The sequence below is a fragment of the Manis pentadactyla genome, chromosome 4 (assembly GCF_030020395.1).
Source record: "Manis pentadactyla isolate mManPen7 chromosome 4, mManPen7.hap1, whole genome shotgun sequence".
NCBI lineage: Eukaryota > Metazoa > Chordata > Mammalia > Pholidota > Manidae > Manis > Manis pentadactyla.
In genome coordinates this window covers 72,391,985-72,419,151 of record NC_080022.1, presented here as the reverse complement: position 1 = coordinate 72,419,151, position 27,167 = coordinate 72,391,985, and the positions used below count along the sequence as shown (strand labels likewise).

Sequence of the window (27,167 nt, the reverse complement as noted above, 5' to 3'; positions counted from 1 at the left end):
GCCCAGAGAGCCGCACAGCGCCGAGCCCCTTCGGACGGCCTCGTCTGCCCCACCTGTCCCACAAGAGCGTGGAAGGCAGTCGGAGCGACGGGGTGAGAGTCACAAGATAAAGCGGCCGGAGGAGGGGGGATGCCACCCTCAGCGCCTCGCGGCCGCCGGGCTCGCATTGAGCAGCGCTGAGCCGAGCTGCAAAGGCTTGAAGGAGGGGTGCGGACAGGCCGAGTCCCTGTGAGGCTAAGACCGAAGTCTCGCCGCCGGTCGGCTGGCTGCGCCCCGGCGGATCGCCGCGTCGCCTCCTTGGACACCACCTCGGTCGCCGCAGGTGAGCCGGGCCGGCACTGCCTGGAGGCAACACGTGTGGGACTAGCATGCGCGGCGTGCAGGGAGGGACTGAGCCTTCGGGGACAAAAAGGAAGGACGGGCCCCCGGACGTCAGCGCCATGGATGCGACAACGGTGGGAACGCGGTGCGAGCTGCGGCGGTTCGGCCAAGTGCGGGCTTGGCCAGACGGAGGTCAGTGGTGGCGCCTCCGGCACGGCGCGGCGGGGCAGCGCGCCCCCAGCCCGGCGTAGCCCGGACCCCGCGGGAGACCGCAGGCAGGAACTGCGAGGGCGGGTGGCCTCCTGTGCGGGGAGGGGGTGGCCGTCTGCGTGCAGCCGCGGCTCAGAGAAGGTCTTGCCGGTGCACAGCCAGCCTCTCTAGACCCAAGTGCTTGTTCATGAGAGCGGACGGGCACGGGGGGCGCAGGGAATGAAGCCGGAGCGCCTGAGCAGAGCGGAGGCAGCGAGCAGCGGCGGCGGCGCGCACCGCCCCGGGGGCAGGCGAGCGGGCCCAGTCCGCTCGGCCTACGAGTGCTCGCGCAAAGTCAGTCGGAACGTCTGTTTAAAACAAACGATTAACACAAACAAAACAATCCCCAAACAACGAAGACGCAAAGAAAGAAAGGAAAAAACACCGAAGTTTTGTCTGGTGAAGTAGGAAACGCTTCTGAAGAAATCAGGTTGCGTTACTTTGTAGTCAACCGTGAGGCTTTCACTGTTTACACATTTTCTCTGGTTTTCCAATTTTCTGCCTTCCAAACCAATGACGCCTCTCATCGTCAGGAGTAAATAACCTCTGTGTATTAGCTTGTAGATTCTAAGAGCATGCCTCATTCCTCGGATAGACTCGTTGCGGACCTGCTTGGCTCTGACCCTGCATCCTGTATGCCCGGGGTGGGGGTGGCGGGGGGTTGTCAAAGGGTTGCTGTCGAGCTCTCCTTAGGCAGCTGGCGACTGGACAGTTTGCGGTTTTTGAAGTGCACCCTCGGAAGGGCTTATGCGACGTGATCAAGCTAATGTTTACAGCAAGTTTAGCGGTCAGTGCTTGTGAACGGACAGATTGGCCCCCGGGACACCTGGGTACGATGTGCTGAATAAAATAATTGTGGTTGGCTCATTTTCTCTTTGTTCCTGTGGGTTACTGCTTCGCGGAGTGCAGCTAAGTTCGTTTAAAGTTTAATTTAACCTGTATCAAAATAGAAAGAACTTAATGCTATCTGAAATCTGTAATTCATTAACACGCTCTATTATTAATAGCTTCATTGTTATGTTGTTGTTGTTCATATGTGAGTTTTGATTAGCATAAAACATCTTTGCTTGAAATCCCATAGGTAAACTATCTTTAAATGTTGGTTAAAATATCATAGCTTTTTGAAGAAAGGAATAAAATGTTGAGTGAGAATCCTAAGAGATTAATAACTTTTTCTCTCGCTAGGTCTTTACCTAAAAGTTATTTTACTCATATTTTGACAGACATTTTTGCACACACACCAGCTACACTTAAATGAGGTCTATCATAATTCTTTCATTTTAAAAGTATTGCATATGCTATTGTAAATATGTTTTATGCCTTAATGACTCAACAATATCCTTATTAATCTTTTCATTAATCAAGAGTTTAAAACCTTCCCCATGGCGAATTGTTATTGCCAATATCTGTTATTTAGAGACCTTGGGTTTGCTAAGCATGTTTGAATTAGAACCAAATGTGGGGTTCTGTACTTGGAAAGCAGTGTGGTACCTAAATAGTAACTTGTTAGATATTGCATATTAATACTGTTTGAATGCCCCCCACTCTGATCTCTGAGAGAAGTTATATAAAAATATCAAACAGAACCAGCCTTTTTATTTCTACATGGAAGAATTCTGCTCTTCTGGTGGTTTGGGGTGTTTTGTTTTGACCAGGTTTCCAGAATAACAAGGCTAGTTTCAGAGAAAATCCAAGATAGGTCCCAGTTTCTGGAGTGACTTCTTTGTCATTCTGGAAAAGCTGACTATGTAGACAATAAATCACCCCCATCCTTTCCAAAGGACAAAAGAAACAATAGGTATGAAGTACTTTGAAAAGGAAAATGTGCTGCATGAATGTAAGTCCTTAGTAAAAAGCAAATACAAGTGATGTGGCTGATTGAAATTTGGGCTTAAATTGAGCTTCTGTGTGTTTCCTTTGTAGAACAGCTAAGTCCCTTGATGCTCACATTATCCCTCAAGAACCTTGTTGGCTGTTCAGAAAGCTGACCTGTCTACGGGGGCTGCTTGGAAAAGAAGGGGCTCACTTAGTGTTAGACCCTATGCGAGTGCTTTGTTTACATTTTATTTAATCTTCACTTCGTATGAGGGGAGGCATTGTTTGGGCTTCTTCACCTGTCCTGTTACAGCAAAGAATGTAGATTCGTGTCTTTACTTATAGGAAGGAAACAGTATTTTTTTTTCTCCATAGAGATGGCAAATCCTGAAGTTGTTATAAGTAACTACAGCTCTCTGGAAGAGGAAAATCACTACACTTTTAACCAGAATACATTTTCCTCGGAGCAGCTTCTATTAGAAGACCAGATGAGGCAAAAAGTCATTTTTTTTTTCATGAACCCTTGTGAGAAGTTCCGGACTCAAGGTAGAAAACCGTGGAAACTTGGCACACAAATTCTAAAAATTGTAATGGTGACGATCCAGGTAAGTGTCTCAGATCCTGAGTTTAGAGAAGACTTCTTTTAACAGCAAAGAAGACGATGGATAGTGGTTTTTTTTGTTTTTGTTTTTGTTTTAACCGTTTTTAACTGTGTGCATAATAGAAAGCAATACATAAGAAAATGTGCTATCTTAAATCCTTCTCTTTTCAGATAAGGTCTTCAGAAGAAGACCTTGGGGTTTTTTCTTACTTTTTTCCTTCTCATCTTTCATTAGGTTATAATTTTAGTCACATAATGTAATTAGTTTCCAGGAAAGAAAACTTTAATATTTGGCTTCCTGTAGAGAGGTTTACCTGAAGGTGTCTAAATCAACCATGGGAACTAGCTATTGCCCAACCAGAGGACTCTTTCCCTTCCTAGTTAGTTTTCCTGGAAATTTCTCTCTTTTCAGAAATGTCTAGGGTTGCTATGAAGACAAGTCCTTGGATTCTCACTGCCCTTTGATCATGGGAGCCCAGCAGGCGAAGAATGTGCAGTTAACTGAGAAGGAGCGACATAGGTTGTGAAATATAAGACTTCATTTTAGGAGATTTTGAATATCACTTCTTGACTTCTCTTAACATTTTTTGGGGGAAACCGTATTTTGCAATTCTTTACATATACTGGTCACAATTTACTCTTGCAAAGGTATGTTTTCCTGCTGGTGAGAGTAATTGTCTCTTGTTAAAAGTAAAAGGGAAAATATAAAAGCAGATCTTAATAGGAAAAATAGATGTGATAGGTTTGTTTTTATTAATATTTTCTCTCCTTGGTGAAAAAAAATGCATAGGTAAATAAACAATCAGTATTAATTCTTTTTTTAATCCTGAAATCACTCATCTTAATTGATTGTTGAGAACAAATGCTTCAGATTGCTAAAAGCTAAGGTGATTTCTACAGACATGACGTTGGTTCAATTCTTGCCTAAGTTTCTGATGCTAGACATTGTGTAAAGGAAATTAACAGTTGACTGACTATTCTGTTTTAGAACATTATTTCATTTAATTCCAGTAATATTTCTATTGGATAAATACTAGCATCCTTCATTTTAAGGAAGAGGAAACTGATATTTATAGTTTTTAAAAAGCCACATGACTGGTCAGTGGTGGAATCCAGACTTCAGAGGCACATGTGCTCTCATGTATCAACATGAACATAGATGTTCAGTTCTCAGTATAATATTTGGCAAGTTGGAATTGAAATTCTTAACTTCTAAGTGATCATACCAATGTATCACAGTAGTGAAAATTTTATCTGTGCTGTTTCTGTTAAGTAGGGGTAATGCCTTTCTCAGTTGAACATGAATATTTTCTACTTAGAATGATAGGTACCACTTGCATGTTTGCTGTGCTTCAGGTGAAACATATTATATCATCAAGGCTGATTCCTAAAGCAAATCAAGGTAGGCAGTGGCATCCCCATTTCACAGATGAGAACACAGGGGTTCAGTGAGGTCAAATAACATGTCATAGTCAGGAAATTAGAAGGGTAGAACTGAGGTTCAAACTCAGATTGTATTCCCTTTAAGCCACACCTTCTTAATGACTCCTAAATCTTTCAGGGAGCTTATCTAACTTTACTGTGTTTACTAGGGTGGTCAGAAAGAAAACTGGTCAATGGTTTAAGATGTTAAACCTGTTAGTATTAAGCATATAAAAAGCTTTTAGGCAAGTTTTTAAAAAGAATTAAGGGTTTTTCTTAATTGTGATGCTTCCTTAATTTGTACTGGAGCAATCAAGGAAATATTACATACAGACATTGTACTTGAGTGAATGGAGGTGCTTGGTGGCAAATTCCCTCTTTTAGGGAAAAGAAGGTGGCCCTTCCTGGTAAGTAAGAGGTTTTGTGTCTGCCACTGCAAAAGAAAGATGTCTGCAAGGACACGCACCCTACTAAAAGCTTCCCTTTTCCTATTACTTAGCTCAGTCTCTGAGTTCCAGCAGTTCTCTCTCTGCCACTGGTGCTCCTGTCTGCCACCAGGCCCTTGAGGGCAGGGTCCATTGTCTTCTCACTGTATCCTTGGGACCTAACTCCCTGCCTGCATGTGGAAGGTACTCATGTGTTTGAATGCATTAGTAAGAATGTCTTTGAGAATTCTCTTAAAGGAGGCTTTTTGGTTATTAGCTTCCACTGATGTAAAATCCCTGGACTACTATCAAGCTGTCATCTTATTGGTGTTTAAATAGGACACTTGGCTTAAAGAGGCTCTACAGAAATAGGAGTCATATGGAGAGTGAAGACATTTGTGGGGTACAGAGCATATATTACAGGGGAGGTGAGAAGGGAAAAGATTTGTCTACTTTCTGTTTTCCCTTGATCAGATCCTGGATTACTTTGTGTGTAGCATGATAGGATGTCTAGAGCTTAGATTTAGTTTGTTAGACTTGGGTTCAGATTGTGATCATACACTTACTAGTGATGTGTCTTGAAAAAATTAATTAGAGTCTCTGATCCTTTATGTACTTATCTTGAAAATGGGTATATTAGGAACTATCCTGCCGGGTTAGCATGAGGAAAGTTTCTGAATAGTGTGTGGCACTTAGGTGCTCAATGTTGTTCCCTCTTCTTATAGAAAACACACCCTGTGTCACTCTGGGATCTAAGTCACAGTGTATATTCTAAATTTATAGCTTGTGTGTTTGTGTATTTGTGTATAAAAAAGAGAGCACAAGAGAGCTAAGAAGTAGGGGCTACTGAGATGGTTTGGGAGGGAAGAGAAAATGAAGGAGAGACTTGGAGTACAGTAAAGTTTTGGATCTGATTGAAAGAGCTTATGTAATGTGACAGCAGTGCAGTTAACTTTTGGTGTGTGTACAACTGAGTTTCATTTTAAATTCTAGGGTCAATCCTGTATGAATATGAAGGATATAGTATGGTAATACACTTTAATTTAGAGAAGAGTTGAAAGGATATTTTTATTTTTAGTCTTATTGTCATGTCTTGGTAATTAGACCTAGGACTATGATTTGATCTAAGAATTTAAGACTTATTTAAGGTATTTCTTACATTGTATTGTTCACCTGCTTCAAAACCTTCCTGTTCCACAGTACTCATTTCCAACTCTTCTACTTGTTGTTCCAGCCCCTGCACCATTTGTCTCCAGTTTTTCTGCTCACATTTTCTTCTTGCTGTTCTTGTCTTTGAGTTGTCTTTGTCCTTAGTGTCTCCCTAAAATCCCTTCTACCTTCTCAGCCTTTCCTCTGCAATCCTCGAATGTCTCTGCTGGAGGTCTGCACATACTTCAGGGGTTTCCATCCTTCTTTCCTCTTTAAGGAAATCTTTCCATTGCTTTAGCCTAAGTGAGCTTGTCCCTCTGGACATCTGAAGAACTCCTAGAGGGTTTCTCTGAACTTCTAAAGCTTTTGATGGTGTAGGCAAAGCCATAAGCAAGATGGTACATGAAAATAAATGTTGAAGATACATAAAGTCACTTTTTTTCATTTTAAAACTAGAAACCCACCTTATCTTTAGGGACAAATTAATACACACCTACCAAAAGTTTAATGTTTATTGGATATATTCAATATTAATTAGACACAGAATCCTAATTGCTCATTATATGGAGACCTTTTATTTCATTGGGTTTACCCTTACTTTATCTTTTTTTCTTTTAAGCTGATCCTGTTTGGGCTAAGTAACCAGATGGTGGTAGCTTTCACGGAAGAGAACACTATAGCATTCAAACACCTCTTCCTAAAAGGATATGTAGATGTGAACCAATTGGATGACACCTATGCAGTATACACACAAAGTGATGTTTATGATCAGATCATCTTTGCAGTAAACCAGGTAAATCAAGCAGGTTCATTCTTATTTTTTTTATTAAGGAATTATTGATACACACTCTTATGAAGGTTTCACATGAAAAACAATGTGTTTACTACATTCACCCATATTATCATGTCCCCCCCAGACCCTATTGCAGTCACTGTCCATCAGTGTAGTAAGATGCCACAGAGTCACTACTTGTCTTCTCTGTCCTACACTGTCTTCCCCATGATCCCCCCCACACTATGTGTGCCAATCATAATACCCTTCAATCCCCTTCTCCCTCCTGCCCCACCTGCCCTCCCCCAACCCTCCCCTTTGGTAACCGCTAGTCCCTTCTTGGAGCCTGTGAGTCTGCTGCTGTTTTGTTCCTTCAATTTTGCTTCGTTGTTACACTCCACAAATGAGGGAAATCATTTGGCACTTGTCTTTCTCTGCCTGGTTTATTTCACTGAACATAATACCCTCTATCTCCAAGCAGTTTCCTTCTTTATAGGGGAGAAAGAACAGACTGAAAAATTGTTAGCAGTGTACCTCATAGAATTGAAGTGTATGGGGGTGAACATTTCTGTAATGATGTGCAAATGGCATTTATAAAACCATATTTAAATTGTTTTTTAAAAATGTTGCAACAAACTTTTATGAAGCTAGAAATTAAGAGGAGCTTTTGCTTAGTAATAGAAATGTTAATAATCTAATTAAAAGAATCAGAGCTGAGACTTGGCATGCGTACTCTAAGATTTAAAATTATTAACCATGGCCCTAAGTCATCATTAAGTCTTAAGAGTTTATACTTTCAGAGGCCCTTAACAAATAATGAGAATATTAACTTTGCAGACTAAGATCTGAACGTTCACTTAAAAGATAAGTAAGACCTTGATATCATACATGACAATGACTTTATTGTCACATTGATTAGCTGCCAAAAAAAGTAAGCTTGTTTGTCATATAGATGAGTCAAATTCCTGTTCTGAGTTTCTAATCAATTTGTTTTTTCCAAAAAGGGTATTTTCGCAAGATCCTAAATCTCTTACTTTGTAGATAACACTGAAAATGTTCTTGAAGACAATATTCCCAACCTGGGTTAGTTTGTAGATCACATTTCAATATTACAATCTGTCTTTAAAAAATTATTGTAGTGCAGTCACGGCTCTTCATTATCTAGAGACAAACTATGCACAGTGAGATAGTACATTGCCAGGATGAACTATGTTTTCATGGCACCAAGGCTTTCTGTTAACATTTGGATTGTGAAAATTGGCCAAAACCTACAGTAATTAGCTACATAAGTTGTTAAACTGAATTATGCCCTAAAATTTGTAAGAGAAAAAATAATATAGTGCTACAGATACTCAGGTTTGAGATTTTCATTTTAAGCTAATTAAGTTTCTCTAAAGCTATTCTGAACTCAATTGATAGTTTGTTTTAGGGAGAGGGGTGGGTTGAGGCAACTGGTAAACAGTTCATTAAATTCTTCCTAAAATCAGTTTTAAAAATACTGTATTTGACAGTCAGGCCATTCTGTTTTTCAGATTTCTGTGTTCTTTACAGAAATGCATGGAGATCCCTATCCCAGTATATAAGTAGATAATATTAATTTGCATGGTTTAGCTTGGGTAGGTGGTTCCCCACCATCATTCAAGCACTCTCAGACACTATTACTGAAGGTAAAAAGTACCTTGACCACAATTTTCATGAATAACTAGAGTTTTTGTGGTTAATGAAGTAGTTACTCTACATGACTCCAAAGAACTGAGTAGGGAATATATGGACTGATATTAAAGTAGGATCTTTCTTTGCTTAAAGAAATAAATTGATAAATGGTCACCAAGGGGAGTTAACAGACAGGATAGTGGCTTCTTAGACTTTAGAGGTATTTCCACAGCACATTAGTTATCCTGAAGTGTTTTGCCCCAAGATGTCATCTAACTGGAAAAGCTTTAGGGCTCATTTTGATCCAACATTGTTTATAACAGCATCACTTTTGTTTATTATATAAGCTTGAGACATTTGACATTGAAATATTATATATATTTGAATGTCAAGGACCTACTTGTTTTGTTTTTATACTGTATCCTGGCTTTCCTCAGTCATTTTGGGGTCATCCTTATTGGGTTCCTCTCTCTCATCTGTCCCTATATTCAGGCAGTCCTCAAAGTTTTGTCCTTTTCTACAGAATTTCCTCCACTAGACAGCCTCACCAAGAAGAGGTGGCTCCTCAACAGCTGCTCACCTGGCTATGTGCCAGACAGCCCATAACCACTCCCATCCAAAGCAGGTTCAGATTCTCTTCCCACCTGCTTCCTGTTTCTCTTTCTGGTCAGTTGCTTAGATGGAAAGGCCTCAGAGACTTGGAATCATTTACTCTCATAGCTCAACCTACTTCTGGTTGGCTTCCCTTCTTCCCCACATACTTGTTCTACCACTTCTTGGCTGTTTTCTGAAGAATTCACCTAAAATCACAGATGTGATTTCATAATACCCCTTATTTTATCTATATCTACATCTATCTGTATCTATATCCATATCTGTATCTATAAAACAATGTTCAGTGCCACAGCATTTGATGTATTTATTCCTTGAAAGCAGAGGTGCACAACAGGCACTCAGATATTTGAGAATGAATGAAAGAGCTCAAAAGACTCATCGTATGTGTTAGGATCAGGTGATTACAGAAGGAGCACACATAAGCAATCTACAATCAAGGAGCAATGGTTTTAATCACTTTACTTTGGGTGCCACAGCCTTCAGGTAAGGACCCTTAATGTATTTTTATATTGTCTCCCAAAGGATGACTTGGAACCCATGGATCTGTATGAAAAACTCCTTCTCTCAAGGCAGAACCGCAGAGGCAAGTGGGGACAGATGCCCAGTCTGATTAAAGCCCCACAGAGGCCATAGCCATTTAGGAGTCCCATCAGTGAGGTCACCCACTTCCCAGCCACAGTCCCACACCACCTTCCTCCCCCTGAGTCATCCAGCTTGGGCTCTAGAGCTGCTCTAGAGCTGGACACAGCCCTGCTGCTTCCCACTGACTAGCCTGGGCAGGTGCTCAGGCCTCCACAAAGAACCTCACTAGGTTAGCAAGGAAGTCTGATGGTACATAGCGTATGTTAGCAGGTACCTGCAGCCCTGTGCCTCAAATCTTTTGTATTTCAAGATTTTATAAGGTTCAAGACACACAAGTTTCTGTGGTCATAAGGTTCATATCATTAGGTGATTCCTATGGGGTTTGCCCCACAAATAGGGGGCCCCAGAAGGGCAATAGGACCTCATATAGCAGGTATGGCTTTACTTCATGAGCCCTGTTTGACTTTCCAGTTTTACCTCCTATTATTCCACATCCAAGCATACTGGTCTACTTGGTACCTTACCACACTCAATATCTTTGACTTTCTTTTTCATTTAATGGACTGTTTACCTCTTATGACTCCCCCCTCCACTCCCCATTTAAAACTACCCATGTGGCTCAGAGTAGCTTCAGAAAGACTTAGCACACTTAGTTCCTCCCAAAGAAAACAAAAATATCACAACTGAGTATTTCCAGCATTGTGCTATTTCCCCCTTACATGGAAAATATAATGCTATTTAATAATTTGTGTAGCTTACTTTTATTACTCTAGATTTCTGGCTCATTTACCCAATCCCAAATTCTAATACAAAGTTTGGTGCCATAGTCATACATCCTACCCTAGCAGCTTCTCATCTCACTGTGCATAGATCCTCCTAGTAAATGAAGGGCCAGTATTGAATTATAATAATTTTCTACCTCAGCATTGGTTTAACAAATAATTTGGTCCCTACTCTGTGCCTAATACTTTTCTAAGTGCTGTGGTTAGAGCAATGGACTTGGTAAGTTCCTTGCCTTATAGAATTTACATTCTAATGGAGAAGATGTGTTTTAAATAAGTTTAATCAAAATCATTTGGTTTCAGATAGTGATGAGGGCTATGATGTAAAATAAAATAGCATAATGCATTAACTATGGCCTCAAGGTGGTCAGAGAGGATCTCTCTGAGGACTGAAGTCTGGGGAACAATATTCTAGGCTGAAGGAGTAGAAATGGTAAAGACCCTGGAGGCAAGAAGACATATAGGATATTTAAGGAAATTCAAAGTCAGGTGTGACTGAGTTAGTCTCTCAGGGCTTCATAGGCTCTGGAAGGAAAACTTAAAGTTTGTTCTGAGGGAGATGGAAAGCCATGGGAGGCTTTCAGTAGGGGAGAGACTCTTATACATTAGCAAAGGCTAACATTTATTCACTCAAATATTTAGCATCTGTTATGTATCAGATATTTTGGTGCAGGGATTCTGCAGCAAACAAAGTTGAGAAGTCATATTCTGAAAGGAAGAGATAGGCAGTAAATAAGCAAATAAAATGCCATCTACCCATTGGTTATAAGTATACTGTAAAAAGAAGAGAGAGAGAGAAGTAGGCAGAGTGAATGGGTGGAAGTGAATCAGGGAAGGCCTCTCTTAAGGTGACAGGTGAGTAGAGAGCAGACAAAGTGTGGGAAGGCAGCCTGGGGTTATCTCAACAAAGAGCCTTCCAGGGAGAAGGAACAGCAGGAGCAGAGTCTTGAACAGACCCATGTTGTGGGTGTCACTGCTCTAAGGGCTTTACATGCATTAGTTCACATCTTCCCTGCAACAGTCCTGTGAGTCCTCTGTGGAGACAAGACTATGGCCCCTAAAGGAGAATGTACTCAGCTGCATCCAACACCGCAGGCAGGTTAAGTTAGATGCAGGCTGAGAACAAGCATCAAATCTGAGAACGTCTGCTCTTTGGTGCCCTCAGCAAGGCCCAGCTCAGAATCCATCCACAGACCCAGATTATAGATGATTTCCTTTGTTAAGTATAGAGTGTTTCACCTGCATTTTTAATAGAATTATTTATCTATGTGTCCATTCCACTAAATTTTGTTAATTCCAGGAGATAGTTACCATGTCCCTGTCTTTGTATCACCAATTGTGCCAAACCATGCTGTTCATAGGCAGGTCTGAAACACTTTGTTTTGTGGTTTCCATTTACAGAAACCCATTAAGAGTTTGGGTGGACAGTTATCCCAAGATTCCATGAGAGTTTAACTTGTAAAAGGAACATTTTATTTTATTTAGTGGACTAAGACAAGGGAATACTGCTGTGAACATGACTAACCTGTATTCTTGCAAAGACAAAGATTAAACAATTTTTTTTTAAGAAAAGTTTTGCTGGTTAGCCTGAAGCAATTGCATCCCCTTTCCTATATTACAATAGTAAAGCAGAACTCTGAGTTTTCAGGAAATAGGTCAAAGAAAAATAAAATTTATATTTACACTGAATGTAAAAATCAGTTCCTGAACGTAATTCCTTAAAGGAGAAAAGAGCCTCAGAGATTATGGAGTTCAAGCCTTTAATTTTGCAAATAAAAAAACAGAGGCTTAGAAAGTTTGTGACTTTCTATAAAGTCACAGCAATGACACTTGAATCCAGAACAATAGTTCATAAGTGCTCTTTGTCCTCTGCTGTCTTGCTGCGCAGAAGCAGGTCATCTACTCTGTACTGATGTGAATGTCTCCATCCAGACAGATTAGATTCTGCTCCTTTCAAAGTTAGGGAGGGTGGGGAATCATGGCTACTCTTCTGCCCTGACTGGTATTCCCATTTTCTGTTTCTCTTTTTGGTTGAAGTACTTGCAGCTGTGCAATGTCTCAGTTGGGAATCACGCTTACAAGAGAGAGGGTTCGGAGGAATCTCCTATGGCAATCTGTCAGCACTTCTACAAGCAAGGAAACATCTTTCCTGAAAATGACACCTTTGACATTGATTCTGAAATTGAAACTGGTGATCTTCTCTAATCAGCTAAAGTTTCTATTCTTAATTTTTTGATTTTACTTAAAATCAGTAGTTTCATCTCTGAAAACATTGATTTGGTCTGTGCTATTAGGAAGAACTATAAGTAAGAACTATTAGGAAGAACTATAGAGGAGTTATATGTGGCAGGTACTCTCCTAAGCCATTTACTATAATTCATGATTATTCATTAAAAAAAACAAGAAGGCAAGTTTTATTATTATTAGATTTTATAGGGGACTAAGGCATGGCTCAGAGAGTTAAGTGATCTGCTCAAGACAGAGCTATAAGAGGCAGTGCTGAAGTTTGATCCAAGCTGCCTGTGCTCTTATCCACTGTCTCTCATGCTGGATAAGCCGGTTAAGTAGACAGATACTATCCTTTTAAAACATATGCTTGCAAATTCTTGATATGTATAAAATACCCTTCCCTTACCTGCACTTCACTCTTCAGTGTATTTGTGGGAAGAATGGGACAGAACATAGAATTGTACAGCTTATTCTCACAAGCAAAGTTCTATTTGCAGTTTGTACTAAAAACATTAGCTTACATCACTGAGTTAGAAAATAAGTATTCAAACACTTTAAACAATAGCCACTGGGACTTGTTTTCATAGAATAGTAAAGGATTACAGTACTGACTAGTGAAAACCTTCTAAGATGCTGTCTTCCTTTTTATTAAAGTGCATTTTGAAGAGAAATTTTCAACACATACTATTTTAAGAAATAGATCCTTTAAACTTAGAAAACTTTGTCTTAGGCACTGAAAGTACTTCTAACCTATGCTTAGTACACAAAAAAGGGAGAAGGGACTCAAAGGTTAGGCTTAAAAAGACAGGAAGGAAGATAGCATTACATAGACTGCTAATGAACTAGAGTTTAGATTCATCTCTACTCTCCATGGGCCCCAGAAATATTGTAGCTATTTGTGCCTTAAAAATAAATGACTCAGTGTAACCAAAGGGCATTGATGTTTAGCTTTTAAATCTTAATTCAGAAAAATACTCAAATCTGAATATGTAGTCTTAAATGCATTATTCTTTCAAGATGCGGTTTATTTATTTTAGATGCTATATTAAGTTTTGTTCCTTTCTATGGCAGAATGTTTCTTTATAGAGCCACATGAATCTGTTTATATTGGAACACTAGAAGAAAATAAACTCAATTTAACACTGGACTTTCACAGGTGAGGGAAGCCGACGGGAGTGTAACTCATTTTTGTGTGTATATGTTTTCATTGCACCAGTCTCTTCTGTTTTCTAGACTTCTAACAGTGGAGCTGCAGTTTAAACTAAAGGCCATTAATCTGCAGACCATTAGTCATCAGGAGCTTCCTGACTGTTATGACTTTACAGTGACTGTAAGTGTGGGTTGGGCTGAATTTGGTTTCAGTCTGGATAAAAAATTGTTTTATCTAGTTATGTCTCATCTACTTGTGATCAAATATATAGGATGCTTCCATTTGAGTGTGCATAAGAGAAGCACCAGTGCAGCTAGCTTTATTTTGTTGTTGTAATTTTTTTACTTGTTAATTATTGGTCATCTGTACCTCAGTGTCAGTTCTATGAGGGGAGGGACCTTGCCTTTTCACTGTTGTGTCTCTACTCCAAGAACAGTGCCTGGTATAGGGTGAGTGTTCAAACATAAAAGGACCAGAGACTTCTAGGTTCTGTATGGTTGGCTCTTAGAAGTCTGCGACTTCTGCTTCAGGTCATTGTCAAGGGTTCTTGCTGCTGAGTTTCCTCACCATAGATGTTTGCAGCCTTTTGATTATGGCTCCCAGTACCTTCCTTGTGCTGCTTCTGAATGCTCTGGTTAGTTTCTCCCCCTCAGCCCATTCTCTTACATCTATTTTCTCTACATTCAGTTACAAATGGAGCTATTAATGCTGTCTAGAAAGCACAAGATGCTTTTCATGTGAGTTCACTCACTCCATGAGGATCAGACACAGTAACCCAAAGCTACATGGGCAGATGCAAGACAGTATTTCATGCAGCTTCACTTCGTATGAGTCAGATATCTATTACTTTAGCAACAGTGTGTATCAAAAACTATGTCCACAATATTCAACTACTTGGCTATGAGAAATAAAGTTTCCAGAGGGTGAAGTTTAAAAATATTTCAGAATATAGTATAATGTAACAATTATACATATCATTTAATAAGGAAAAGCACTAGTACTATAAAACTATTTTGAACTAGGCTACAAATTTTAATGCAGATATTAACCAGCAAATTATGAACTTTCAGTATTACAGTACTTGATTTTTTTTAAATAGAGCTGTTATCCAGGCTTTTTTCTTCTCTCTCCTTCTCTATCCACCCACTCTTCCCTCCTTGAATTGAGAAATGGTACTTTTCAGAAGTTTTATAATCCTTCAAGGCTTAGTTCTCCTGACACCTCCTTCATGCACCCTTTTATGATGCTTTTGTTGAAATTCATTCTGTGCTCTGAACTCCCAGGTTTTGTTTTTTTATTTTGTGTGGGCTTACTACCTTTTCCTTTGTTTTAGGATTTTCTAGGTGTTTATAATCAAGTTTCCTAGATAGAAAGCTCCTAGAAAGCAGGAACCATTTTAAAAAATCTTTTAATTCCGGAAAGAACATAGTAGGTGATTCAAATATTTGTTGAATGAATAAATGAAACACTTGTGAAACATAGATCTATTTCAGTGACTCCATACAGTGGTAAAAGCAACCTGGCCTGTTTGCCTCAAGCAGATGTTGTATTTTTGCCATTATTGTAGAATCACCCCAAGCTATGCCTGTGCATTCTGGATGTAGCAGCACATCTCACAGAACTCTGGTAGAGCTTATATCCCTATAAGATAAGTTCAAACTTATCAAGGATAAGTTTAATCCCTATAAATTAGTGAAACTTCATTGCTGCAAGCAAATATGAACTGGGGAAGTATATACCTGATGTAAAATGCAGAGACCTTGGAGTCAGACAAACTGAGATTTTTAATTGCAGCTCACTAGATAGTAGCTCTGTAACTTTACACAATTTAATTGGTTTGAGCCTCAGTTTTCTCATTTGTAAAACAGAATTAATGCCCACCTACCTGACAAAGTTGTTATCAAGATATATACAATATACTATATATATATAAAGGGCCTACCTATCTGATATACTGTATACTTGATTCACTTAACAGCTATTTATTAAATCTTCCCATTGTGCCCAGTTGGATTTATAATGTAAATATAGTGCATTAGCATTCATTCATAATAGTTTGATAAGTTCTTGCATCATGTATTTTGAAGTTATTTTTTAGGTATATAAAAATCTAGGATTCTTGTGTTTGTTCGATGAACTGACTCATATTATGAAATGGCACTCTACCTCTGATAATATTCCATTTTTCTCAAAAATCTACTTTGTTTGACATTAATATAGCCATTTAAGTGTTCTTTTGATTAGAGTTAAGTGGTGTTTCTTTTTCCATCCTTTAATATTAAACTGTTTGTGTCTTATATTTAAAATGGGTATCTTGTTAGACAGTATAGACTTGAGTCTTGTTTTTTTATCCAAACTCACAATCTCTACTTTTTAATCAGGAGCTTAGACCATTTAAATAGCATTTAATATAGTTTCCCTCTTTTTCTACCTTCTTTTGGATTAATTATTTTATGTATTCCATTTTATCAAATTTGTTAGCTAACTAGCTAAAACTCTATTGTATTATTTTAGGGTTTCTAATGCACTTATTTAAATTCTTATAGTCTGTTCAAGTGGTATTATACTATTTAATGTAGAGTATAAGAATCTTACAACAGTATTTTTTCATTTCTCCTATCTTGCCTTTTATGTTATTGTTGGCATACAATTTACTTCCAGATGTGTTATAAACCATATAATACATGGTTATTTTTATTTAAGCAATCACTTATCCTTTGACACAATTTAAATAATATGAAAAAAGTTATTATATTTGCCCATGTAGTTATCATTTCCAGTGTGCTTCATTCTTTTATATAGCTCCAGGTTTCCATCTGGTATCATTTTCATTCTGTCTGAAGGGCTTTCTTTAACATGTATTACAGTGCAGATCTGCTGGTGATTAATTGTTTCAGCTTTTGAATGTCAGAAAAAATATTTCACCTTCATTTTTTAAAAGATAGTTTCATTGGGCATAGAATTCTAGGTTGACTGTGTTTTTTTCTCCACAGTACTACTTTAAAGATGTTGCTTTTCCAGCATGCATTATTTCTAATTAGAAATCTGCTGTTATCATGTTTGTTCCTCTGTATAGGATCGACTGCTCTGGCTGCTTTTATAATTTTCTCTTTATATCTGATTATAACAACTTGATTGTGATATGCCTTGGCATAGTTTTTCCTATTTCTTGTGTGTGTGGTTCACTGAACATTGGATCTGTGGGTTTATAGTTTTCATTATATTTGATGTTTATTCAACATTATTTCATCAAATATTTTTTTCTGTCTCTTCTCCCCCCACCACTTCCTCTTCAAAGATCCTAATTACATGTATATTTGGTCACCTGAAGTCATCCCACAGCTCACTAATTCTGTTTTTAGTTTACTTTCCAGGCTTTTTCCTCTGTGTTTCACTTTGTATAGTTTCTATTGCTCTATCTTCAAATTCATAATCTTTTCTTTTGTGCTATCTAATCTGTTCTTAATCCCATCTAATATTTTTTCTTCTTTGTTTGAAGAATTCACCTTCTTCTAGCCTTATTGAAATGTGATTAACATCAAGCCAAAGCATATTTACTCAACAGATATATAGTGAGCACCTATTATTTGTAAGGCACTGAGGCTATTTATATAGAAAAAGCATGCTTTATTCTTGGCAAGAATTTCTGACCAAGGAAACTAATACTAAGCATCTGTTTTGTGTGAGGCCACAGGCTGGGTTCTCCAGAAGCTATAGAGATGGGCAGAACTGACAATGACCATGGTTGCTTGTCAAGGAAGGAAGCTGAGGATCCAACATGAGGAAAAATAGAGTGATTTAGAGTCATTAAACTCATTCCCAGTCTTATATCTGATTACCCCACATGAAGATGCTGCAATAAAACTCATTTAAATTACAAATTCTTAAAATAATTTTTTCTTTAGGGCTTGAGAGTGGAGGTACTAAAAAAAGATAGAGAAAGGGAGATTGATTTCTTTGACTTGCTTTGCCTGTACCTGCTTGGGGAAAGTGGAGCAACTAGGAGAAGACAGTAGAACTATGGAAGGTGTTCTGGCATGGATATATTCTATTTGGTGTCTGATGTCCTGAGATGGTTATCCTTGAAGGAAGACATGGCTCGAAGCAATTCTTTGAAGCATATGAAGACATTTCCTTGAAGCAACTCCCTGTCACCACATCCTTTGTAATACATGTGGTGCTAGAGTGACTACAAAATCTAGGCCCAGAATGAACAAAATTTAAAAATCTCTACCTGAAATGTTTTGAGATTGAAATAATGAACCTGTGTTAGTAAAAACTATAACAGCACTAAAAATCTGTCCCTAGTTAAGGCCCTGCCGGGAGGTTGGGGGAAAACACATTTGTACCAGCTCTTGCTCATATTAAGAGGGCCCCAAGAGATATATAAAATGGGAAGGAGAGAAAAGTTTTCTTGTTTTATAAGTTGTCCAAGACTGGAATACTATCCAAGAAACAAGATTTTAAATACTAAGAGGCGTCTATAGAAGATCTTGTTCAGCCTTCTCATTTCACAGATAAAGGGCACTTCCCAAAGTTGAATGGAATCAGCAGCAGGTCAGGAATGAGATTCTGGGTCTCCTGTCACCTTGAAAGATGTGTAGAAGTATCTTGGATTCAAACACTATAGGTGTGTTTTTGACTCTTTCTGTTCCTCACAGATAACATTTGACAATAAGGCCCATAGTGGAAGAATTAAGATAAGTTTAGAAAATGACATTTCCATCAAAGAATGTAAAGATTGGCATATATCTGGATCAAGTAAGTGATGAATTTTACTGGTTTTCAAAATGGCTATCTAATAGTACAAAATGGTTATTAAATTACTGGTCCTGTGGACATGTGGAACATCAAATGAAAGAATCAGGCCATTCCCAAGTCCCTAATTCTCTGCAAGTAGATGAATTCATTGTATATATCTGATGTTTCTGGGCAATAGAAATGTTACTAATAATTGAAATTATTTTCCCTGACTTCCATGTGCCCTCAGCAACCAACTCTTTACTAAAATTGCTCACAATCCCTCCAGCAAAACATTCACATATAATCAAAACTAATATTTATTGAGTACTTACTGCATAAGTTCCTCCACCTACATTTCAGTATTTTAAAATGTCCTTGAGACAGGCAGCATCCCTATTTTTACAAATGAAGAAACTAAGACTTAGAAGTGTCCATGGTCATACAAATCCTAAGTGATTAGGATTTGACTTGAAGCATTCCACACCTTTTATCTTCTACCCAGATTAAAAAGTAGACTAAATGAGGAAAAGATGCATTCCTAGAAATACGGACACAAATTCAGGTATAGACTAAATACTATTGAGAATTTTGAACCTGAACTGGAGAAAAATGACTAGAAAGAATTTACCTCATTTTATGGTCCCTTGTAAGTAACATAATGGTAAATTGTACTAGACTTAAAGATTAGGTCAGGGGTTCTTGGATTCTAGCAGAATCATCCCAGGCACTGCTTAGACATGGTATTCCCAGCTCCATACAAAACAGTTCTTATTCATACTATACATGGAAAAAAATGCTTTAGGGTTTCCTACTGGTTGATTCACTGGTTTCATAAGTAGTGATAAGATAGTAAGAATAAATGAAATAAAATTTCTTTGTTCTAGTATTATTTTTCAATTAGGTAACTTAATATATATATGAGACCCTTGAATCACAAATTTTATTTCAATCACAAAATTGTGTATGTGAAATGCAAGCCTGTTTTGTCATCTGTAGACATTATAATACTTCTCCATAATCTCTAGAATAGGGAAAAATGAGAGCATATAAAATATCTGGCATATAGGATTTCTCTCAAATGTTTGTTTCTTAGTTTTTAAGTTTTTCTAAAGATGATTTAGACATTTTGGTAATAATAAGATGCCCCTTGGCCAACATTAATGGGATGTTTTGTTACAGAGTCTTAAGTGCTTATCTTTATCGGTAGAAAGTAGTCTAACTTGTTAAATAAAGACAAACTCTGTAGCAGACCAGGCTATGTCTGAGACGTCTCTGTTGACCTGTCTCCACTCATGCTGGCCAGGACTTTGTATTTATGATTCTCCAGAAGCCCTACATGGGTGGCTCTGCCTCATTACTCTGCTCTCACCTGAAACCTACTGCCCAGTTGGTGAGGCCTTCCCTTACTGTGCAATGTAAATGAGCCTCTCTTCTCCCCATCCCCCCCCCCACAAACCTCCCTCGTATACAGCAGTGGTTCTCAAAATTTAGTGTCACCTGGAGAACTTGTGAAAATGCAGTTTCTAATTCAGTGGGTCTAGAGTAAGGCGAGAGAGTATTTGCTTCTAACAAATTCCCAAGGGATGCCAAGAGCCACCAATATAGAGGGACAAATGCTGGAGACAGATTGCAAGCATTTGAAGCCTGACTCTGCCACTTACTGGCTATGTAACCTTGGCAAGTTCTGTGACATCTTTGTGCTTCAGGTTTCTATCTGCAAAGTGGGAATAATCATACCCACCTCACTGGGGTTGCTGTGAGGATCAAATAAAGTGCTTAGAACAATGTGTGGCATCGATAGATGATAGCTATTATGCTTTATTTTCTTCATATCACTTGCCCCTATATAAGAGCATTTTGTTTATTTGCTTGTTTATTTCCTTGCTTCTCTGGCTGCAGTAGAAGTTCCACAAGGTTGATGGTCTTTTCTATCTTGTTCACTGTATCCTCAGCATTTAGAAAATACCTGGCACAGAGTGAGTTTTTAATACATATTGTACACTCAGATAAGTATATTTTAAGAGAATAGGCAGGGAAGCTGTATTAAGAATAAAAGATCACAAGCTGATAGTTAAAGATCTTTTATGGTGTGATTTTTAAAAAGACTTAACTTTCTTTAAATTCTAATGGAAAGAATATTTATTAGGGCTTTTTTTCTTTGTTGCCTTGGTGGAAAGGATGCTTGGATTGCCCAAATTATTGAAAAGAATAGTGTGAGGGGTCCATATGAGATCTGAAAATATTTCTGAAGGATGCAAAAAGAAGAATTGAATTAATGAGGCATACCATATTTTTGAACAAGAGATTCAACATAATGAATATATCAATTCTCCCTAAATTAGTCTATAAATTTCACACAATCCTTCCCTCAAAAAATTACCAGTAGGATTTTTATCAGAATTTGACCATCTGATTTTAAAGAATATATGGAAAAATAAACAAGCAAGAATAGCCAGCAAAAATTCCAGGAAAGAATAATGAGAGGAGTTTGTCTTAAGCATTGAAAGACACATAACATCAATAGGGTAAGATATGGTACTTGAATATATACAATAATTTGATACCCAATAAAGATGGCATTTCAGATCATTGGGAATTACAGACTTGCTCTTTTGACTGGCAAGAATTAAAGATTTCTGATATCCAATGGTGAAGAAGATGTGAAGATATATGTAGATATATAAATTGGCACAATCTCTTCGGAGAGCAATTCTTAGGATCTCCTTTTAGAAATATACATATGCCCTAATCCAAGAAATCCACCTTTATATATTCATTCCCCAGAAGAATCACTTGCACCTGTGCACAAAGAGGAATTGAAAAATTGTTTGTAGAAGGGAAAAACAGATGACAACCTCAGTATCCTTACAAGTAGAGTATTGTACATCTATATTGTGGTATGCAATGCAGCAGTTAAAATAAATGAGGCTAAAAATGAAAAGAAGAAAATGATGTTGCCATATTATTGTCCCCCTACATAAGCAGGTAATTCTCTTTCCTTCCAGTTCAGAAGAACACTCATTACGTGATGATCTTTGATGCCTTTGTAATTCTGACATGTTTGGCTTCATTAATGCTGTGCATTCGATCTGTGATTAGAGGACTTCAACTTCAGCAGGTAGGGGCTGTTACTTTCAAGGAATGCTATGGACATTTTGATTGGTGGAGAAATTCACTCTGTCTCCCTCTTTTCCCTGAAGGAATATACCAAGTTTTTCCTCCTTTACTATAAGAAGGAAGTTTCTGTTTCTGATAGAATGGAATTTGTCAATGGATGGTACATTACAATTATCATTAGTGACATATTGACAATCACTGGATCAGTTCTGAAAATGGAAATCCAAGCTAAGGTAATTTTTTTTCTATGTATGCCCTTAGTTTCAGATGTGTATCAATGGTAATGTATTTTTCCAGAATGGGAGAGTTTACAGAGTAAACGATTTCTGTCAAACATTGTATCAAGTGAATTTAAAATCTGTAACTGTAATTTTCTCAAGTCTAGCCAGGAAATCTCTCATGTAGACTTTTTACAAAGTGATACCTAAGCCTCTGCATCAGAATCATCTGGGTGCCAGGGAAGAATGCCCTGTATGAGAACTACTGAGTCTGAACTTGTATCTGAACTCTGGGGACAGGGCCTGTGGATTCTTACACACACCAAAATTCATGCACAGACTGGGGTAACTGAGATGAGAGGTGTTTTTGTTGTTCTTTCCAGAAATGCCAGAATCTTCAACAAAAAAGAGTAGGGCTGAAGGAGAGTGTGAGGCCAAGACGCTACTGCCTGAGTACCTGTAGTTGCTTTCCTTTGTTCATTCAAGTTCAGGATGTTCCGGGCTCTTACTTTTCCCCTTGATGTGCCACAAGTTTTCTATTTTAAGTTAGGATTAATGCAGCCTAGAAATCAACCCTCCCGCCAAAGCAAAATGTTGAATGAAAAAACTAATATTATTTGAACTAAGTTTGTTCAAATTTGTATTTTTTTAGCCTTGACTACAACAAAGTGTGAGTATGAGCCACGTGGGGGACCCTATCATGGTTCCGATTCCTGGGCAGAGACCACAGATGCAACGGCTCAGATAAGACAGGAATAGTTAGGGTGGGTTTTCCAAGTTGACAAGTCACTCAGCTTTACACAATCAGGGACCCAAGTTCTTCCCATCTTGTTTCTCTGCTGGCCATTAAGGGCTCACTCAGACTGCGTGACTGATGCCAGGTCACCTCACAAACAGGTTGCAACTGGTGGAAGGAAAGTCATAGTATGGCTATAGCTCTCCCACAGTCTTACAGCCTTGGCTCAGGGACGGCAGCCTTCATTTCTGCCCGCATCCCGCTGGAGAGAATTAGTTACATTTAACTGCAACTGTAGCATTTATCACTGGAATAGGGTTTTAACTTTAAGGAAAACAAAAAGAGAAGTGGGAGGATTTGCAGCAAATCCCTATTTTTACCAACCTTGACTATGAATTATCTCAGTGAGTTCCTAATGATGTCCAGCAATCTTTCTACTGTTTTCTACCATTCCCTCCCCTGTCTTAGAGATGATCATTTCATATATTTTTGCCCCTCCTGAAACCTGTAACATCCCTGCCCATCCTAATTCTCAGTTGATGTCTTTCCTTCCTGTTTCACAAAAACAGCAGAAAAGAATAGAAATTCCACGAAGTCTCACTTCCTTCATCTCCCTACCTGCGTCAGTCCTCAATACACGGCCTTTTCTCTGTTGCTGTGGATACATTCCTCAGGCTGCTGTCCTCCCCATGCCTACATGCCTACCAAATACTGTCTCTGCTTGCTTACTCAAAGGCTTAGCTCCAGCTCCTCCTCTTCATTTCAGGTGCATCATCAGTTTCCCATTCTCCACCACATTATTTCTATTAGCAACTTTTGTTCACTTTTCTGGAAGGACAAAAGTCTCAACCTATTTCTCCCTCCAGCTACTTCCCCATTTCTCTGCTTCCCTTTATATAGCAAAAGACCTCAAAAGAGTAGTTAATCTCGTTTCCAGTTTTGTTCCTTCCATTCTATCTCATATCTGTTCCAATCAGGCTGCCCTGCCACTCCATAGAAAGTATTCTTTCCAGTGACCTCCTATATTGCTATACTAATGATCAATTATAATCAATAATCAATTATTTATCCTCTCCTTGACCTGTCAGCAGCATTTAACACTGCAAACACTCCCTCTTTGTTTGTGCGGTTTGTTGCTGTTCTAATCACTGACCTGGTTTTCATCTTCAGTCACAGGCTGGTCTTCTGACTATCCTTCTCTGGTTTCCTCCCATCTCTCTTGTATTAAAGTGTTTAAAGGTATAGTGCTTGGATATCTTTTTTTCTGCTACTGTCTTGGCAATCTCATCCCTTCCCATGGCTTTAAATAGTATCTGTTTGCCAATGATTTCCAAATCCATATTTCCAGCTTGGAATACTTCCCTGAGCTCCAGTCTCAAATACCCAAATGTCTATTCCACATCTTCACTTCAGTGTCTACTTGGCCTCTCAAATTTGACATACCTAAATCAGAACTCGTAAAATCTCCACCTCCACAGTCTAAACCTGCTTGTTCATGACCTCTCTAACTTCAGTAGTGGAAACTCTTTTCATTGCTCAAGACAAAAACCATAGATTCAGCCTTTACTCTTCTCTTTTGCTAATCCTCTCTCCTCTGCGTCAAATCCAAGAGAAAATTCTATTGATCTACTTTCAAAAACCACCTCCTCACCTCCCCGTTCCCCGTTTGGCCCAAGCCACTGTCGCCTCTTACCTACGGGACTGCAATCGCCCACCATCCCTCTGCCCACTATCTGCTCCCAGCCGCACAGCCCACATTTGATCATATCACTCCTGTTCAAAGCTCCCCACTCCCTGTTCAGAGTAAAAGACAAAGCTGTGAAATGTCCCATGAGGCCTGGAATCACCTGCCTCTGCCTCTGTGGGTCCGTGCTCACCCCATTGCTCACTCCAGCCTGACTCACTGTCTTGCCGGGCACCCTCCTGCCTGGTGGCCTTTGTACTTACTGGTTGATGTGCCTGAAACACTCTTCTCCAAGAGTGTTTGCTTGGCTTGCCCCCTCACTCCCCTCAGGTCTTTGCTCCAAAGCCACCTTTTCGGATCACCCTATTTAAAATGCAACCGCTTAGTCATTCCTTACTGCCTTCTCAGAATTTTCCCCTCAGACTTACCACCAGCTAAGGTATACCAAAGGTTGTGTTCATGTATTTCTGCCCTTTCTCCCCCCACCCCTGCCCCCACTAGAATGTGAGCTTCATGAGGGCAGGGAATTTTGTCTGTTCACTGCTTTGTCCATAGCACTTAGAGCCTGCCTCATAGCGACCCAATAAATATATTGTGCTCAGATGAATTTCTACCATATAATCTGATTATTATTTTGCATTGTGCTTTAGAGTCTAGCAAGTTATGATGTCTGTAGCATACTTCTTGGGACCTCTACCATGCTTGTGTGGCTTGGAGTCATCCGATACCTCGGTTTCTTTCAGAAGTACAATGTAAGGAATTGCATCAATCTCCATGATGTTGACATTTCCATCTTTCACAGTTATTACATTGCTTTGGCTGAAGGGTGAAGGGATCCTAATGACCTCTCTTATCTTCCCAGCTCCTTATTCTCACCCTGCAGGCAGCACTGCCCAATGTCATCAGGTTCTGTTGCTGTGCAGCTATGATTTATTTAGGCTATTGCTTCTGTGGATGGATTGTGCTGGGGCCTTACCATGATAAGGTACCAATAAACACTTTTTTCCTAGTATTAGTAAGCTCCTAGCATAGTGCCAGTGGCTTATTATCCTTTTAAAATGAGCTCCTTTCATTTTGTGATTCAGCCTGAAAATGTTGAAAGTATTATATCTGTTGCATGCTTATAAACTAGTGTGACCAGCTTTAGAGAATTGATTGACTCAACTACTTCAACTCACTTTGTGGAATATGTCAGATAATTAAGTCCTTTTTACCACCAGAAAAATCAAATTTAGTCAATTTTATTCATCAATATATATTACAGCAGGCTATTTGGGTAAACCTTGAAATGTGACTTTATTGAAAAAGTAGTATGGGGAGAAACTTGTAGAAATACTTGAAAACTTTGTTACCAGAGTTACAGTCTTGACTGTAATTCCACTATCTTGAAAGAATGAATTTTTAAAATGAAAACTAAGACCATGCAGGTTGAGACTTGGGTATCTGCAGAAACATTTCAAGGACCTCTTTCTATGGAGGTAAAAGGGAGGGTAAGGCTGGACTCAGAAAAGCCCTGAGCTTGCAGACCAGCCCGTCTGCTTCAGTTCAGCTGCTCCTCTTAGGAACAGTATCAAGAAGAGGCTGCCTGTTCCAGAAAACACAGCGGACTCATACATGCTGTGTGTATCTCCAGGCAAATGCTTGTAGTTACCTCAGCTTATTGGTTTGCAAGGGTAACTTGGGATATTCAGTTCCCCTGTTTTTAATATGGCATTATGGATGAAGTCTCCAGTGGAAAAAAACATGGAAGAAAGTGAACTGTTCTCTTTTCTTTTTTCAGTTCCGTTCTCTGAACATTGTCTCTGAGTGCCTTTTCTCTCTGATAAATGGAGATGATATGTTTGCCACATTTGCAAACATGCAGCAAAAAAGTTACTTGGTCTGGTTGTTTAGCAGAATCTACCTCTACTCATTCATCAGCCTTTTCATATATATGGTTTTAAGTCTTTTCATAGCGCTGATCACTGATACATATGAAACGATTAAGGTAGGTTCAAGAGCCATAAGTACAAGCATTTTTTCCAGAACTTGTAGAGTAGCAATAAAATATAGTTCCTAAAGGGGAGGAACACCAGTGGAAAGTTAATTTTTTTAGACTAGAAAAGGACTTCAATTTTAAATACTGAGAAACAGAAACAGAGAAATAGAATTCTATAATGTTGAAAGTTTGTCTCTAAGTAATTTTGCTTTTTCAAACAAGTCTTCTAACCTTTTATTAGAAATATAAGGACCAGAGGGTATTGGCTGAATGAAACAGATGGCATTTCAGAAAGCCAAAATTTTGTAGGGACCTTTAAAAATCCAATTTTTATAAAGATAAACTGACCTCTCCTTTTGGAGTGTGCTGTAACTGAACCTGTTACCTTTTTTGTATTGAAGTATAGTTGATATACAATTTATATTGGTTTCAAGTATACAACACAAACCCATTACTCTTTGCAAAGCCCTGCATGAGACCTGGTTTCCAGAACAGTGGAGGGGTCGATATGACAAGCAATAGCCCTGTATGCTTTATACAGTCAGAAGCATGATTTGAAAAGCTGTTATCATTCATATTGTCACTCACATGGGATATTTTAAGAATCAGTTTTGAGCCCTTTGAAATATGGAAAGGCAGAGTAAATGTCCATATATACTTAAATTTCTGATAACCTTATACTATTAGGTATAAAATTGGTATAGACACTTCCACTTGGGGACTTTTCTTTCTGGGTATGAGATGGGTAATGAAACTTGATGCAGTTTGAATGTTCTTAGGGATAAAGAGAAAGCCATGAAGAGTTGATGGGTTATGAGTTGATAGTTATGAGTAGCTTGCTCATGAAGCCAGGGCCAGACTTCATTCTTACTGAATCAGATTTTAGGAACTTGCTGTCCTTAATACTTGCTTAGCCAGGTATGTGC

The 27,167-nt window shown here is 38.8% G+C and overlaps 1 protein-coding gene across 1 annotated transcript in view; it reads left to right on the top strand.

The window, feature by feature from the left end:
- The first annotated feature begins 213 nt into the window (after positions 1–213).
- The window catches only part of MCOLN3 (mucolipin TRP cation channel 3), a 29,335-nt gene continuing 2,381 nt past the window's right edge, over positions 214–27,167 (top strand). Inside the window, exons 1-12 of the mRNA XM_036890318.2 lie at positions 214–322; positions 2,761–2,990; positions 6,602–6,775; positions 12,424–12,577; positions 13,687–13,771; positions 13,849–13,945; positions 18,427–18,526; positions 21,514–21,626; positions 21,709–21,858; positions 24,914–25,015; positions 25,126–25,248; positions 26,044–26,250. Coding sequence (XP_036746213.2) covers positions 2,763–2,990; positions 6,602–6,775; positions 12,424–12,577; positions 13,687–13,771; positions 13,849–13,945; positions 18,427–18,526; positions 21,514–21,626; positions 21,709–21,858; positions 24,914–25,015; positions 25,126–25,248; positions 26,044–26,250 — 1,533 coding nt within the window. The 5' untranslated portion in view covers positions 214–322; positions 2,761–2,762. The remainder of the gene's footprint in view (positions 323–2,760; positions 2,991–6,601; positions 6,776–12,423; positions 12,578–13,686; positions 13,772–13,848; positions 13,946–18,426; positions 18,527–21,513; positions 21,627–21,708; positions 21,859–24,913; positions 25,016–25,125; positions 25,249–26,043; positions 26,251–27,167) is intronic.